Source organism: Megalobrama amblycephala, linkage group LG8 (assembly GCF_018812025.1).
Source record: "Megalobrama amblycephala isolate DHTTF-2021 linkage group LG8, ASM1881202v1, whole genome shotgun sequence".
NCBI classification, from domain to species: Eukaryota; Metazoa; Chordata; class Actinopteri; order Cypriniformes; family Xenocyprididae; genus Megalobrama; species Megalobrama amblycephala.
In genome coordinates, this window is record NC_063051.1 from 18,250,934 (window position 1) to 18,268,169 (window position 17,236).

Genomic DNA, 17,236 nt, shown 5'->3' on the forward strand with positions numbered 1-17,236 from the left:
TACAGTTCAGCATTGCTGTGAACCAGACTTCCTTTGTGTGTGGCACGTTTCCACTACCTTTATTAATTTAGCATACTACATAAGTGATTCAACAGCGACACTGTTAGTACCACACTACAGTTGTAAAGTTTGCCAGAAGATATCCAGCTTTGAGCTTAGTCCCTTTCAAGGCCTTACCAAACTGCAATGTAGTCTTGTGCAAGTGGTCAGGCAGTCAACTGCCACATATAATATTTGTAATTTGTAAAATATATATTTTAAATATAAAGTGGAACAGGAAATGTTTAAGTCTTAGGAGTTTTTTTTTTTTTTTTTTTTTTTTTTGAGAACAGATTTTAATGTAATTTGATACTTTGATAAATTCAGACCTTTGCATCAAAAGCAGCTTGAAATGTTCTTTATGCAGCAGTCTAAAGTAATTTAAAGTTTCTAAAGTCTAAATTATTTTATGTTTCCTGAGGTGCATTTATTATGTTAATATGGTTTTTACATCAAAAACGATCATAATTTAGAAAAATATGGCTATTTTCTACCCTGATGTTAGTCCTCTGATTTGAATGCTCTGTTTGAAGGGGTGAGTCTGCTGTAAGACTTCAGTGTAAGCATCCACTGCTGTGATTGGCTGACATCTTTGCACATGAAATAAGTATCATCTCGAATACTTTTACTATTACAGCTGTCGAAATTAATGAATCGGAAAAGAGTTATTGCATTATATTCACATCACATGGAAGGTTGCAGTGATGAGCATTGAGCAGATGACAGTCTGTTGATCGCGTGAATGCAGTGATCTAGTCATTGCAATGCAATTTCTGCACTTTCACAAAATGCTTTCACCATAACTAACAATGCAAACACGATGTAAATACAGCAAGAGATTCATTGTGTAGTGTAAGAACGTCGCTGATTATAACGGGAGTTTTGGCAAGTGTCTAGATAAACTTGCGCTGTGTGATTGACAGCTTCAGCCATTATAAAGAGAGCGTTCTTTGAAGTACGAATGCTAGGATTATTCATTATGAATTTAACTGTCATTACCGGTTTAAAAATAAAATGCGTTACTTAATTTGCAGGGTCCTTGCTGGTTCCAGAACATTTGGTACAGCCTGATCTTTGAGCAAAAGTTTTTGGGCAAAGCCAGTATCGTATTGTGACTTGTTCTCAAAACTGTCGCTGCTAAAATGTACAGTACAAAAACGCAAGTCAGCATTGACATGACTAGGACGTTTGTTAAAAATAAAGTGAATCCATTTTTCTCTGATCAGGATACTTTACTTATGCAAAGATGATGTTTTTCGACAGCCAGGAACAGCACAATGTCTATGTGGCATCGCAATCTAGTTATTATCACAATCTTATTGTAAACGACTACTTTAAATCCACTCGTTGCTTATCGACTGAACACCAGTGGGCGGGGACAACGATGCAATGATGTAAAAGTAGGTATTGTTGTCTTGCTCCAGAGGCAGTCGTATGCACATTGTGCCCCTGTGATGTCATATGCCAACTCGGATCCAAATGAAACTTTTTTTTTTTTTTTTTTTTTTTTTTTTTTTTAATACAGCTTTATTATATCAATGCTTTTTTATTGATGACAAGGATGTTTTAAGTTAATGGAACTTGCAGGATGTATTATTGATACAAAGACCTCTTATATGCCGAAAGATCAAGGAAAATTTGATTTCTCATGTCATGACCCCTTTAAGTTATATAGACCAATTTTCAGTGCTAAAATAGGGCATGGGATTGTACCTTGAATCTCTCCATATTGGCAAATCCACTCAGTCTTCCCCCATGCTACTTGGAGGCAGTGACGTTACTGTAAGCAACCAGCATAAGACCCCAACTTGGAGCTTGTCCCACTTTTTGGGCATCTACCGTTCCTAAGAAACCTGCCCTCTTTTTCCTCCCTCTAGACTTGTGTTTGCATTTCCTAACCCATATCCTGGTTAATGGCATAGAGGCAGGCATATGTATCAAGACAAGATGGATGTCTATGGATAAAAGGCACTGCTGAATAATTTGCGATTCCCGTTAAGAAAGTCACAAAACAGTGTTTCACATACAGTCATGGCAGATTGGGGTCGACTGTGATGACTGTGGCGGGTAGGATCTGGGGGTGCCTGGCTCATTTAAAAAGTGTTTCCCATCTCAGGAGTGAGGTCTAGAGAGAAATGGAGTTGAAATAGTTTCACAGCTCTGTACCAGTGCTGGATTCGAGGTCTGTTTTTTTTTTTTTTCCCTCCAGATCACAAGTATGTTGCACTGCAGTTTGAATTGGAATGCCCAAGGCTCAAGTTTGGATTTTGTTAATATTTTTTCTGTAAAAAGACAAACATAAATAGTGATGAAAGCCAAAATATTAAATGTCACAGATGTATATTTACTGAGTAATCCACTCCCATTTTTTTAGAGAGCGGTCAAAATGACCATTTTCACCTGAGATTTGGAGACATAGTTATTTTATTTTTACACAAAGATTGGTAGGTCTATTAGTAAAATCTGTTGACTTTTGCAATCTTTGTTTCATTATATGCCCATGGTGACAGTTCAAAAATGGCAAAAAGCACTTCTTGTGTTTTTTGCCTCAAGTTTGCATGCCTGTAAGTATTTACGATATCCTAATATTCTTTTATATTCTGGTTCTTAACAAACTTTCCCTTTGGTATCTTCAATTTTAAAGGCCCTCGATGGTTCAATCCCAGAGATATGGAGATGTTTAAAGTGGGTCCATGAATAAATTGTACTAGGGCTGAAACGATTAATCGCGATTAATCGTTTGCAAAATAAAAGTCTGTGTTTACATAATATTTATGTGTGTGTTCTGTGTATAATAGTTATGTATATATAAATACACACACTTATATGTGTATATATTTAAGAAAAATGTTATATTTATATATAAAATATTTGTTTATATGTAATATAAAATATATATAAATATATATATTTATAATACATGCATATATTTCTAAACTTTATACCTGTATGTGTGTGTATTTATATATACATAATTATTATACACAGAACACACATATATATTACGTAAACACAGACTTTTATTTTGCAAACGATTAATCGCGATTAATCGTTGCAGCCCTAAATTGTACACATTTTCAGTGGTCAAAACCAAATGTGGGTCAGTTTGCATACAGCTGATACTTTTTTTTTTTTTTTTTAAAGAGGAATATCTGAAGAACAAATTTTGTTGAAACTAGAAATGTGTATCATGTTTTTCTATCAAGTCAGTTGCATAGAACATAACTGTCTGAGTGCCATAAATATTCCTTTTTTCAAAGTCTGCATGCCTGTAACTCTAAAAGTATTCAAGATATCTTAATATCCTTCTAGATTCTTATTCTCAATGAAATTTCCTTTTGAAATCTTCATTTTCAAAGCCCTATATAGTTCAGTCCCATAGATATGGGGATCTCAAAGCAGCTCTATGTTCAAATTGTTGAATTTTACCCATTTTCAGTGATCGAAAAAACATGTGGTTTACTTTGCACACAGCTAACACTTATTGCATTTAAAAAGGAATGTCTTTGTGAACAACTAGAACTTCATGCACTATCTTACATAGTTTTGCTACAGTAAATTCAGTTTGGGAAGGATGATTGAGCAATTTTTTTTTGGCAATGTAGTCATTAAAATGTGATCCTTTATTCAACCTTTTCTCATCTACCTGTGGTTTGAACATTAATCTCGACCTCTCACTGGGTGAACATCAAATTGCGTATGAAAAATTCATGTTTGGGACAGTGAAGCTGCAAGCAATTCATTTAACTGTACACATTCTCTCTCTCTTTTTCTCTTTCTCAGAAATATAGATATCAGGATGAGGATACCACGTCTCCTCCAGAACACAGTTCTCCACACCTACCAGGGGATGTGCGTCCTCCTGAGCTGGTGCAGGTATCGGAGAAGAACATCTCCCAGATTGAGAATGTACACGGCTATGTTTCCCATTCACACATCTCTCCTATGAAGGTAAAATCTCTCAGAATTCCACTGGCTCCATGACACATTGCTGTGCTGCATGGCATCTATTCTATGTCTCAGTGCACTCTGTAAACATGCTTCAATGTTGTGTGTGATAGAATCCCCATCAATGTCATGTTTACACATGCGCACAAACAAACACACACCAACTAAATTACATTTACACACATTAAATTAGAGACAAGGAACTGCAAGAAAGGATTATTTTGAAAAATCAAGGCATCTGTTGATTTATTTTTCAGACTGATTTATCAAATTAAATGACTCCAATAATTACTAATTATTAATACGTTATTTATTAATTAATAACAATTTTTTTTAATTTGAATAATTGTTAAAAAATAAAATTATTCCATATCCTGCTCAGTGTTGTTCACCAAACAGTGTACAATTTGATTGCTATGAAAACAAGCCATGATAAGCATTTATGCAAAATGGATATAATCGCGGCTTTAACAGAAAGTTAAACTACACTGTCAAAGCACCTGATAGGGCAAGCTATATGCTTTACTTTGAAATGCATAATATAAAGATTTCTTCCAGTTTTTTTACTACTGAAAAGTGATGTGACTGACGTATGTTCGTAGACATGATTAATCAAATCAAATCAAATTCTTTGACGATTATCTTCATTATTAATTATCAATTAGTTGTTGCTTCTCTATTAGGGACACTTGAGGGAATTCATCTGTCAAAATGTAGAACATCAAATGGAGGATGATGAATATTTCAGTTTTGTAGTTGAAGAAGTTTCTGCCACTGGAATATGAGAACAAAATTTTATAAAAAATAATAATAAAGAAAGGTGTGCACATCCAAGACCCCAAATTGGGCTCAGGTGCAGAACAAAAATATAACAATAAATAAAGAAAAATAATGTCTGCACACTCAAATTATAGCTCCAAAAATGTATTTATAAACGGCATGAAGATCTGACTGGTCGAAACGTTGTGTAATTTCATTTTTAAATCATTTTTTGGAGCTATAATTTCAGTGTGCGGACATTTATTTATTTTTTTAAACTATTTTATTAGCCTAAGCTGGCTTGCTGGTCTCAACTGATGGAAAAAAACAGCTAAGCTGCTTTTTTTCGGACAGGTAGATGGAGTAAACTTTACTTTTAGTGCTGTTTGGAAGGCTATACTTTTGTGCTTATAACAAAATAATTTTACCTAGCTGCTTTGTTGTATAAAGTTCAACATAGTGTGTAATATATCATGTCCACTGCTGTGAAAACGGGTCAGTAGCAGCCCTTGAAAACTGTTCCAAATGCTAGTCAGTTGCTTTGCTATCTATACTGCCTACATAAGAAACTGTTCCTAACCAAAAGGAACCTCATAAATGAGTTTGAGTTTGAAACTTTCTACGTGGAGTAATGTGGATTTGAGATTAGACTTCCAGCTGATTCAAGCTGTGTTAGCACATGTTGCTAAGCTAACGACAATACTCTAAGTACAAAGCACACACAAATAAACTTTTTTTATTTTGTATATAAAAATTGAGTGCCAAATTAGGAGATACCAAGCACACACGCAAGCAAGAACTAGAAACTTTTTAAAACTTTTTACTTTTTAAAAACTGGACTTCTATACAGTTAGCTTTGTTTATCCGGTCATCATTAATACATTTCCAGTCCACAGAGACATTCTGCTGTACAGTGACTCTGCAGTAATCAGATGGAACAATTAAAATATGGATGCAGAGTGAAACGATTCTCAGAAAAAGATTATGTATTCAGTTCTTTACGTTAGTGGTCATGCTAATGGTTTAGCTGTGAACAATTTTGTTTACTAGCCAAATGAAAAAACCTTTCAGGGTCATTTTTGAAAAGAAATTCATCATGATTTGGCCCACACAGCATCTTCACTTTTTCTTTGATTGTGGAATACAGTCTGCAGAATGGATTTTAAATGTGAAAACAGTATCCTATCAGATTAGCCAGAATATTCAATAAAATCACATAGGCTAATGTTACAGTGTCCTAACCAGATGTGATAAAATAAATCAATTAGCAACAAAAAAGTTGATAACTTTGTTTCCATTTCTGTGGTGTTGCACTGGCTGAAATTTAAAAACTTTTTTAAAAAAGCTGGGAAATTTCAGTGGCCTAAATATAAATGGGAAGCTATGCTTTTAGGACATTGATGCCCTACAGGGTGGGATGTTTTATTTTCCATCAATACTATTTACAACATTCTGCTAATTTTTTTTCGCAGCTTTTATGACCATAATAATTCAGAGAATATATGTAAGATTTGTGATTTTAGAAATCCATTTGCCACATTGCAGGATCATTTTAAAATAAAATAATGAAGATTTATATTAATATATTTATCATTAATAATATGTATGATTTAATACATTTACGGTTTAATATAAATCGTGGGAAAAAAAGCAGAAATGGGTAGATAGACAAATTAAAATCAAATATATAACTTAATATGTACATTTTAGATTAAAATTTGTGTTACCTGTGACCTACCAATGTTAAAGATCAAATATTTTTGCATTAGCTGCATTGTATCATCAGTATGGACAGACAAATTGCTTGTCACTTGTCTCTTCGCGTCGGCTTAGGACACTGTGTTATGAATGACATCGAAATTTTATTTTAATGGAGCTTTCTGTGCATTTCTTTAGGCCTATTAATGACCTAGAGTTCTCGCTCACTGACGTCTTGACCTGCTTTCCAAATAAACTATTATTATTCTTCATTGTTTATAAAAACCATGTGGTGCAGATGTTCAAAATGAATGTGGCAGTTTTAAAACTCATAATTCCCAACACACTGCGAACAGCGCTGATGTTTGAGGAGGAGCTGTGCTGGGCTCAGATCAGTGGAGCTCCCTGCATGCCGACAGAGCAGCGCCTGACAAGCCCTGCCTGTCACCTCCTATCAGCCTCAACTGCGCAGAGCACGAGCTAGTGCTCTCTGTCCCCGCACACACACAAAAACACACTCGCTCTGTCATCACTATGAGCCTGCATTCCTCCTAAATCAGTCCATGTGCTCTAGGCTGATGGTGCTTTCTGGCTGCTGGCCCAGCTGATGCGCGCGCTCTCTTAACTCTCCCTCTCAACAATATGAGCTCTGAGAACGCGTGCGTCGTGCTACAAATGTGCACCTATGCAATTAGCTTGTTTTCCTCTTTTAAATGAATCATGTTGGCACCTCGCTGACAGCCTTTGATAGTGCAATGATGATTAAGATGATGATTCAAGACAATTTCTTTCAAATTAGGCTGGTAATGTGATGATCTTTCGGTTTATATCCCTATTAGTGACTGCAGTAGTCTTACGCCACCATGTGGCTGTTATTTGAAATGTAAGAATCATTTGTAGTTTGCGGTGTTATATATTTTTTTTTTTCCCCAGTTGAAACAGTTTATTCTATCTCATCTTAATATGCACAGCCAGATATAGGGAGATATAAGGAACATTAAAGAAACTGCTTACAAAAATTTTATAAAAAGATATAAAAAATAATAAATCATTTTTATAATCCAGATTTGGTGATGCTGGTGGTAGTAAAATTATTTTTACATTTATTTGCATATGAATCAAGAATTTTTTTTTTTTTTTGGATCCCATTTAAAACAACTGTCACGTTTTTAGCTGTGGTAGTGTCTCTTAATTTTTTTTTGGTTTCTGCTTTAATTCAGAATATTAAATAATTTTGTCAGTGTTGGTCATATTTCCCATGAATCAGATCTTGCTTCACGCACTCTCAGCCCTGATGATGACGTGACTGCATGCTTTCTGCAGCACACGACACATGAACCACATGCCCCTGGTCAGGTTTCTATTTACAGACCGCTCTACTGGCAGTCAAGACACAGGGATGCTCCCATCCAGAGTATCGGATTGTTTAACCTTCTGCTTCAGTGGCACACAGCCTGAGTTTGCCTCCTAAAGCAGATGCACTTTAATGTCATATTGACTTATAGTCATAGATGTTTGAGTTTTTTTTTTGTTTTTTGCTTTTTGCCTGATTATGGTATTGTGTTATGATTCCCTGCATGCTTGGCTGGAACTGTCGGCACAGATGGAGATGACATCTTGTGGCTCCCCATGTCCCACAGTTGTAGCGTCCTGTGACTGGCCTGGGTACTTGTAAAGGCCTACAATGATATCTGTGCTGAAGCACTGCAAAGCTCTGCTGTGATATTTTTATCCGGATGAATAAATAGTGTGTTTGTCACCATAAGTCCTGCACTAAGAGAAGTGGGTCACAGTATATAACATATTTTGGAAATATTGAGTAATAAATTGATTATTGTGACCTCTAGTATTAATGTCCAATTATTAACCAATTAACTATTTGAATTAGCTGACATTTGCCTCTTAATATACACTGATCAGGCATAACATTATGAGCAGGTGACTGACAGGTGAAGTGAATAACACTGATTATCTCTTCATCACGACACCTGTCAGTGGGTGGGATATATTAGGCAAAAAGTAAATATTTTGTCCTCAAAGTTGATGTGTTAGAAGCAGGAAAAATGGGCAAGTGTAAGGATTTGAGCGAGTTTGACAAGAGCCAAATTGTGATGTCTAGACAACTGGGTCAGAGCATCTCCAAAACTCCAGCTCTTGTGGGGTGTTCCCGGTCTGCAGTGTTTAGTATCTATCAAAAGTGGTCCAAGGAAGGAAAAGTGGTGAACCGGTGACAGGGTCATGGGCGACTAAGGCACATTCATGCACGTGGGGAGCGACGGCTGGCCCGTGTGGTCAGGTTCCAACAGAGGAGCTACTGTAGCTCAGATTGCTCAAGAAGTTAATGCTGGTTCTGATAGAAAGGTGTCAGATTACACAGTGCATCACAGTTTGTTGCGTATAGGGCTGCATAGCCACAGACCAGTCAGGGTGCCCATGCTGACCCCTGTCCACCACCGAAAGTGCCAGCAGTGGACACGTGAGTATCAGAACAGGACCATGGAGCAATGGAAGAAGGTGGCCTGGTCTGATGAATCACATTTTCTTTTACATCACGTGGATGTCCGGGTGTGTGTGCGTCGCTTACCTGGGGAACACATGGCACCAGGATGTACAGTGGGAGGAAGGCAAGCCGACTGAGGCAGTGTGATGCTTTAGGCAATGTTCTGCTGGGACCTTGGGTCCTGCCATCCATGTGGATGTTACTTTGACACGTACCACCTACCTAAGCATTGTTGCAGACCATGTACACCCTTTCATGGAAACTGTATTCTCTGGTGGCTGTGGCCTCTTTCAGCAGGATAATGTGCCCTGCCACAAAGCAAAAATGGTTTGGGAATGGTTTGAGGAGCATAGCAACAAGTTTATGATGTTGACTTGGCCTCTAAATTCCCCAGATCTCAATCCAGTCGAGCATCTGTGGAATGTGCTGAACAAACTAGTCCGATTCATGGAGGCCCCACCTCGCAACTTACCGGACTTGAAGGATCTGCTGCTAATATCTTGGTGCCAGATACCACAGCACACCTTCAGGGGTCTAGTGGAGTCTATGCCTCGATGGGTTAGGGCTGTTTTGGCAGCAAAAGGGGGACCAACACAATATTAGGAATGTGGTCATAACGTTATGATCGATGTACACTACCATTACATTTTTGGAGTTGGTAAGATTTTGTAGTGTTTTTGAAAGAAGTCTCTTATGCTCACTGAAGCCCTATGTATACTTCATTGTACGTGCACAGTCGAATGCACAAGCTTGCAAAGTACACTTCATTTGACTTGTATGCATACACAGGGGTTTGACGCATGTGCAGTTTTGCGAAATCTCTCACCACGAGTTACAACCCATGTAAACATCTTTGTATTCTTTCATGCTATAGTTGCACAACTGAGGGTACTTTCTAACCTCTTCGCACAATTTCTCTTCTATGTAGGCCTCCATTGTCGCTGTAGCTTGCATGCGTTCTGGTCTGTTCTTCTGTTTATGCAGTTTTTCTTCAACTACCTTGTGAATCGACGGCCCCAGGATGCAGTTGCCACCTTGTGAATAAACTAATTGCTGCAAAACAAAAATTAAATACACATGTGCGACCTGCGGTTACAAAAATCTGGCAGTGCGTGTACAGAACGCGTGTATACTATTCTGAAGATTAAATTCGCGTCACGCACACTGTACGCTGACCCTCGCATACACGTAAAAAGTGATACTCTTATAGTTTGCTAAATACATGATCAAATTAGCCAATTTTAATAAACAAGGGACAGGTTATGTATAAAACTTTGGAATCTGCTGAAAATTTATGGAATTTCCTGTTGACTTGAGTGGGTGTAATTCCATGTTGACGCACCTATGAGTAAAGTTAAATAAAAAATGTTACATTTAAATGTAACCTAAAGGATTTACATAATTTTAATAGCCCAAAAGTGTCTGTCTGAAGCATTTACTGTAGGGAACACTTATTTCATGACTTATCATCTAGAATGATACACAGCTGACACATGTGATTACATTGTGACTCATCTGTCCAAGCATTCTCACAATGGCTTCATGCAATGGAAATGACATCATTTTCTTGCTGTCTTCTGCCACACAACTTCAAGTGTGTGCGTTTTGAGTGTCTGCGGTTCATCATGATGATCCATGTTTTAAGAAGAGTGCTTTGTATGTGTGCTGCATTATGAACGATCATCATTATGACATTATGGGTGATTAGGGTTCAGTCATTAGACTGAACTCGCCTCATACCGCCCATTATTTTATTCCTCACTTGTTTTTGCGTTTGCCAGCTGTTTGTTGCTTAGTGAAGTTGTATTTTGTCAGTAACTGCATGGGTTTCAATGAAGGGCACGATGCTTTTACACACTTTACTGTCATTCTAAAGCTGCTCGTGGACACATTGTTTGATAAAAATGTGTATATGTGTGTGTGTGTTCAGCGTGTGTTTGGTACTCATATTTATCACCTGAGAAACTGCGTGCCCCTCTTCAGGTAGAGTCTCTGGAGTGCGTTTTTGATGGGCCGTCGACATTAGGAGGTGAGGAGGTTCCAGCCCCCGCCTTTGCCACACTATACTCGCAAAGTGACACGCTGATACAGGTAACCCAGTGCGATTCTATGGTCTTCATTCACACGTTTTTCATTATTATTCATATTATTCAAGCCATTACTCTCCATGCAAAATGATAAAACAGATGGCACAAGCTTATAATTTTAGAGAAAGCTTTTTGCTTTGTGAGCACTAGGTGGCAGAGATGTCACAGTGTAAGGTGATTTTTGTTGGATATGTTGTAGTTTGGATCATTATTTATAGTATTTTATACAGTAAACATACAATTAAATGCAGTTAAAGTGCAGTCATGTCTATTTACTTCCTTAATTTCCTGTATTATTATTATTATTATTATTATTATTATTATGGTGTATTATTATTTAAAATAAAAAAAATTGCCTTTGTAAGTTTTAATCAAATATAATAATTTTTCCTCTGACGTAAGTTAGGCTACTCAACCTATTGGATTGTTTTAACCAATAGTCAAATAGTTTTTGGCTTTGTTTTAGGTCTGACTTCATTCTGTTATGTAACACCCAGCATCTATTACATTTTTACTTATTAAAAATGCATCACCTTACTAAAGTAAAAGGTATTGTGAACACCAATTCACATTGACCTTAATATTATTTGGTGTCCAGTTTAAGATTTACTGTGCTACTGTATATATACCATAGATTCAATTCTTATGAAATCTCAAATTTCTTTAAAACTCTGAGTTTCTTGTTTTCAGATTTTAAGAGTGATTTTAATCATTAGTAACTATTATTAGTAACAATTTGACACATTTGGGGCAAAAACAACTACAACTAAAACAGGTTTGAAGCTGAACACTGTTTCGGTTTTATGTCAGTGAAATGTTTGTTGCCAGGGTAACCCTTTATGTTATTCGGAAAGAAATTACCATATCTGTTTGTTGGTGGCGCTCTTGAAAATGTAATGTTCTTTGATTAAACTGGGCTTTTGCCAGTGTCTGGGTCAAAGAGGATTAAATAATTTATGTTTAATTTGTCTGACTTGTTGCACAGCTACTCTAACAAACCATGTTCATCAGTAGGTCAAAGCATTTGGTCTCTTTGTGGTGACGTAAAGTTTAAGAGATGCGGTTATCATTCGATTAATAGAATCAGTTACGGACTGTGTGAACGCATGTTCAAGTTAGATCTTAAATCTTTGTTTTTCTTACAGAAGCTACCATTAAGCTGTTTAAGTGCACTGTCGGGTATTTTGTAGAAAGCTTTGATAGATTTTTTTTTCTGTGTATATGCTTTTGTATTTTCAAGAAGTGATGTGTAACTCTTGCTTCTCTCTGTTGAGCATTCAGAGAGTTGTTTTGTGTTCACTGAACAGAATGTCAAACCGCCTTTTTAAAGTGGGCATTTGGTATTTATAAGGTTTGTGGCAACAAACGTTTTTCTGGGGGAGGTTGTGAAACAGGACACACATCGTCCTTATATTCACAAGCCTGTTTCTATGCAAACAGATGGTACAGAGGGCCTGTGTATATCTCAACTACTTTAATATTGAAGTTATGTCTTTTTGAAATGTGGATTTTCTAAAATGAAATGACATTTGTCACAACATGTAGCCAGAACATAACTGAATTAAGTGTATGTTTCATACACATTTACCTGACAGTTCAGTGATGTTGTGAAAAATTATTAGAATTTTATATAACTTTTCTATTTTAATACATTTTCTATTTTAATAAATTTTTAATAAAATTAACTCCGGCCTTTGCCATGATCCTTCAGAAATTCTATTAAAAATGCTGATTTTCCAGTATTGTACTGGCCAGTTGTTGTCTCTTCATTAAGAAAATATACAGTACAGTTCAGTGGGGTGCCAATATCTGAGACTACAATATATGCAAAATATAATTTAAAATCTTATAATTTGTAATGGAAATTATAATACATTTAAATAAATGCAATATACACTATAAGCATTTTGAGTAGTGGTATTGACTTTTGTATTCCACTGTATATTATATAGACAATAAACAGGTTATTTCCTAAATGAGGTGATTGTTTTCTATTGATTGTTTAATTTAGGATTAGTTCACCCAAAAAGGAATATTTTTCACTCATCTCAGTGCAACTGTTCTGTTTGGTTCTATTGACTCTTATTTGATATTCTGTTCAGTTTCCTTTAGTTTCTGTTTCCCTGCTCTGTTTAGTTTCAATTTCCTTGGTTTCCGTTTATGTCCGCGTTTGTTTTAATTGTTAATTGTGATTTGCACGTGTGTCTCGTTTAGCCTTATCATTTGTTCCCTGTGTACAGTATATAGCCCTTTGTTCACTGTCCTAGTTGTCGGTTATCCTCTTTACCTTGAGTGTGTTTATGCTAGTTTGTATTCCTGTAAATTTTCTCTTGAGATCTCCCATGTTTTAGTTTTAGGGTGACCGGTCCCAAAATTGGGAGCTCTGTCCCGCGTCCTGCAAGCAGTGTCCCGCATTTCAATTATGAATGTATTATTTTTTTTCCTTCCCTGAAATTACAATACCACAACAAGAAATGCAACACTAAAAATGCAATTGCTGTTTAAAAATCCGTTTGTGCAGCTCTCTTGTTCTAGAGCAAGAAAATAACCAACAAACCAACCCATTGAGGGATTTTTCTGCTGATGACAACTGTTGGACAGAGCAAAGGAATCAGTGTAGACCTCTTCACTGGCAAATAGGCTTTCCAACTAATGTAAATCAATATTTACATAGTATAATAGTAGTAAATTTATCTCTTACACATGCCTCGCAAAATCACATCTACTGTCCTGCAACAGGGCAATAACCAGGTGGTCACCCTATTTGTTTTGTTTATTAAAGACTATTGAATTAGTAACTTCATCATGCGTGTTGACTAACACACCAATACCGTGGCACTCATTAACCCTGCATGAAAATTAAAAATAAATAAATAAATCAAAAATTCCCCTTTTGTGTTCCACTGAAAAAGTAATACTGTAGCATAGACATGTTTGGCAAGACCTCATGGTTAAAGAGATGATGACTGCGTTTTTATTTTTGGATGAACTAATCTTTTCATATTCTCTGGTCTTGGGCTTTTCCATGTTTGTATTGTGTTAATGTCTTTAGTGCTTGTCATCAGCAGTGGAGAGTTATGCAGTAATATGGCTGGAGCTGCAGGGCAGTAAGTGCATTAGTTTTGTCCAGCCATATAAAGTAATGGGAGCTGGAGGTGGAGGCGTTTCTGCCTCGCTCTGCCTTGAATTCTAATAAGGTGCTTTTCTGACTCAGGTACAATCAGTAATTTGTTTTAGCCTGTAGCCTCTGTGGGGACAAGAGGATCTGTGGTGGGGCACTAAGTGAAGACTTCAAATCCCATGTGTTACCAAATAAAGTGACGCTTAACAACTGATGACATGGAGACCAAATGGCTGCATGGCTGCCAGTAAGCTCAGATTCCACTTGGGGTTCCTTAAAAGAATCATGCCATTTTGAAATGGCATGGAGAAAAAAAAAACAAAAAAAACAATCACACTGCCTCCCAGACCAGAGCCATTTATAATTTTGTGGGAGCTATCAATAAAAATAAATATAATTCACATTTCGTCATTTTATTTGTCTTATCCTATCATTTTAGTGAGTAGAATGAGTAAATTAGGACTAAATCATTTTAAATGCTATGCTAAAAAAACAAACAAAAAAACCCCCCAAGAAACCCATTTTCTTCCAACTTGCGAATCAGAGGACTCTCTTTCCCGCTATAGTTTAGGCTTATGCTAAATAGCTAACCAAACTAAATGGATATTTATTCATTATTTTTTTTTTTTTTGTTTTTTTTAAAACGCTTCCCCTATCAACATCTACACAACTCAGAAAAGAGGCAGCTTCTTCTGCATTAGGTAGGCCTAAGATGTGTTTTTGACTCTTTATATAGCAGTCGTTCATTATAAATTTCAAATGTAGAAGATATGATGCATATAACTGTATAAAATGTAGAGTATATGTTAGATATATAGCCACCATAGACATTTAGAGGGACAGTTCTCCCCAAAAATTAGAAATGGCCAAATTGTCCTTCAATATTTGATGCTGTTCTGCTGCACTCCATTATGCTCAGCTCTGTTTGTTATTTGGCTGGCAAAAAGTTACAAATTTTTTAGGTTGCTCTGTCTCAACAGTCTAACGCCGCTCGTCAATGTCAAAATGAGTGCGATGACCAATCAAATCAAAGAAGGCGGGTCTTACTGTTTACAGAAGATGAGTATGAATTCCAGTGCAACGCGAAAGAGTGCGTGGGGAAGTAGCAGCTAAACATTAAAGGTGCTAAAGAGGATGTTTTGTTTTATACATTTTTGCAAAATTAATTGAAACTGTCTTTACTAACGGATAAAAGACTATTTATTAGGCGCACTGAAAGTAATAATATTAATATACATCATCTGTGCACGAGGTAGGGCCTTAAAAACATCAGCCAATCGTTTACGCGATCATCGCGTAAACGATTGGCCCTCTGGCTTGTCAATCAAACTTTCCACACTCTACAGGCGCCGCATGCAGTGTTTTTGTCAGGAGACAGGAGTAACAACTGCAGATTATGAGTTACCTGCGGTGAGTCCGACATAATGAATCCAAAAACCACGACACAGCGAATGCCGGTGGTAAACACTCGTGTTCCAATACTCGTGCACGAGTTTTGGGAGGCGTTCCTTTGAAGTGAGCTGTGAAGGAGGGGGGCTGTTCTTACGCATGCGCTCATTTGAAAAACTCAGTAACAGTCTTTGGATTCTCAGTCGATGAAAAAATCCTCTCTATCACCTTTAATATTTAACTGTTTTATGAGAGGACTGACGGTAATATCCAGGGATGCAAACAGCTCAGCTTTTTTAAAAAAATTCACTGTTTTGAATGTAAATCAGGGTATAATTTACATTTGATTTACGTAACTCATAACTGAATGCGACGAGACAAACGTTTAGCATTTCCGACATGTCAGATATTGGTAAGAGTGAACGTGTGTATATTTTAAAACACAATATTATTTGCAAATAGTTTAAACTACTTTACAACTGCAATAGAACTTATTTGACCTATTCCCTTAATTTTTTTAATACTTAATAATTATTGAATATCTTTAAAACAACAAAGGACCTTTAAATCACTTTGATCCATGAACGTTACTAGGTACTTTTTGTTTACTTTTGCAGAAATGGCATCTGACTAACCTCTTTAGCCATTGTCTTATCAGAGATTGGGCGTTTTGCCTCAGAGTTGAAGGATGTGACCTCATAGAAGCTGCAGTGAATATTTGGAACATCTACAGTAACTGTCATTACTCAAATGTGCTCTTCTGTGAAATTGTTGCCAACTCTTTGGTGGATATTTTGGGCCTAAAGAGGTGATATAACCTGGTGGACCAAATTATCCATTACCAGAACCTAAACATTAGCATTTTGACGTTTCGTTAAAAGCTTTCAGTAGAGAACTAAACACCTGTCATGATATGTCATGAAGTAACAGACAGGAAAGTTTGGGGTTTGTAAGATTATTTTTTTTTCTATTATTATTATTATTATTATTGATATATTTTTTTTTTTTTTAAAGAAGACTCTTGTGCTTACCTAGGCTGCATTTATTTACTAAAAAAAGTAAAAATTTTAATATTGTGAAATGTTTTCTATTTTAACATGTTTTAAAATGTATTTCATTCATTTGATGACAAAGCTGACAAACATTTATTATTATTATTGTTATTATTCAATTTCTTATCAATGTTGAAAGCTACAAAATGTTTTTTAACTGATTATTTTTTTTCAAAAGAAGAGCATTTATTTGAAATAAAAACCTTTTGTAATATTATGTCATTACTGTCACTTTTAATCAATTTAGTGCATCCTTGCTGCATAAAAGTATTGTTGTTGTTATTATTATTATTATTTTATGTCTTATTGTTTTTGGAGGGACTTGAAGTGTGAAATGGGCTTCTATTTTTCCCTGTCTGCTGCCTTGGATGTCAGCTCAGGATAGTCAATGGTGAAAGTTTTGGGATTGCGATCAACAAATTAGTGATGTAATTTTCCTGTGTCTTTAGAGTGATTAGTCACATGACATTCACAGCTCTGGTGATTGGCTTGAAAAGAATGGCCCAGTGAGCAAAGATGCCAATAGAGAAGATGCTTCTGGAGGATCCTGCTACTTGCTTCAGCCGAGCAACTGAGATTAATTGTTATAGACCTCATTGCGTTAAGTGTGTAACGTTTAACAAGATGTAGCTACCTGAATAAT

At 36.2% G+C, this 17,236-nt stretch overlaps 1 protein-coding gene across 19 annotated transcripts in view; it reads left to right on the forward strand.

The window, feature by feature from the left end:
• dlg1a (discs large MAGUK scaffold protein 1a) overlaps positions 1-17,236 on the forward strand; it is a 144,193-nt gene that overhangs the window by 49,671 nt on the left and 77,286 nt on the right. For 11 of the 19 annotated variants that reach the window (XM_048199792.1, XM_048199791.1, XM_048199797.1 and 8 more), the window contains one exon: positions 3,823-3,990. In XM_048199792.1, coding sequence (XP_048055749.1) covers positions 3,823-3,990 — 168 coding nt within the window. Of the gene's footprint in view, positions 1-3,822; positions 3,991-10,927; positions 11,036-17,236 lie in introns of all 19 variants that reach the window. The other 8 variants (XM_048199786.1, XM_048199787.1, XM_048199793.1 and 5 more) reach the window with 1 other exon arrangement.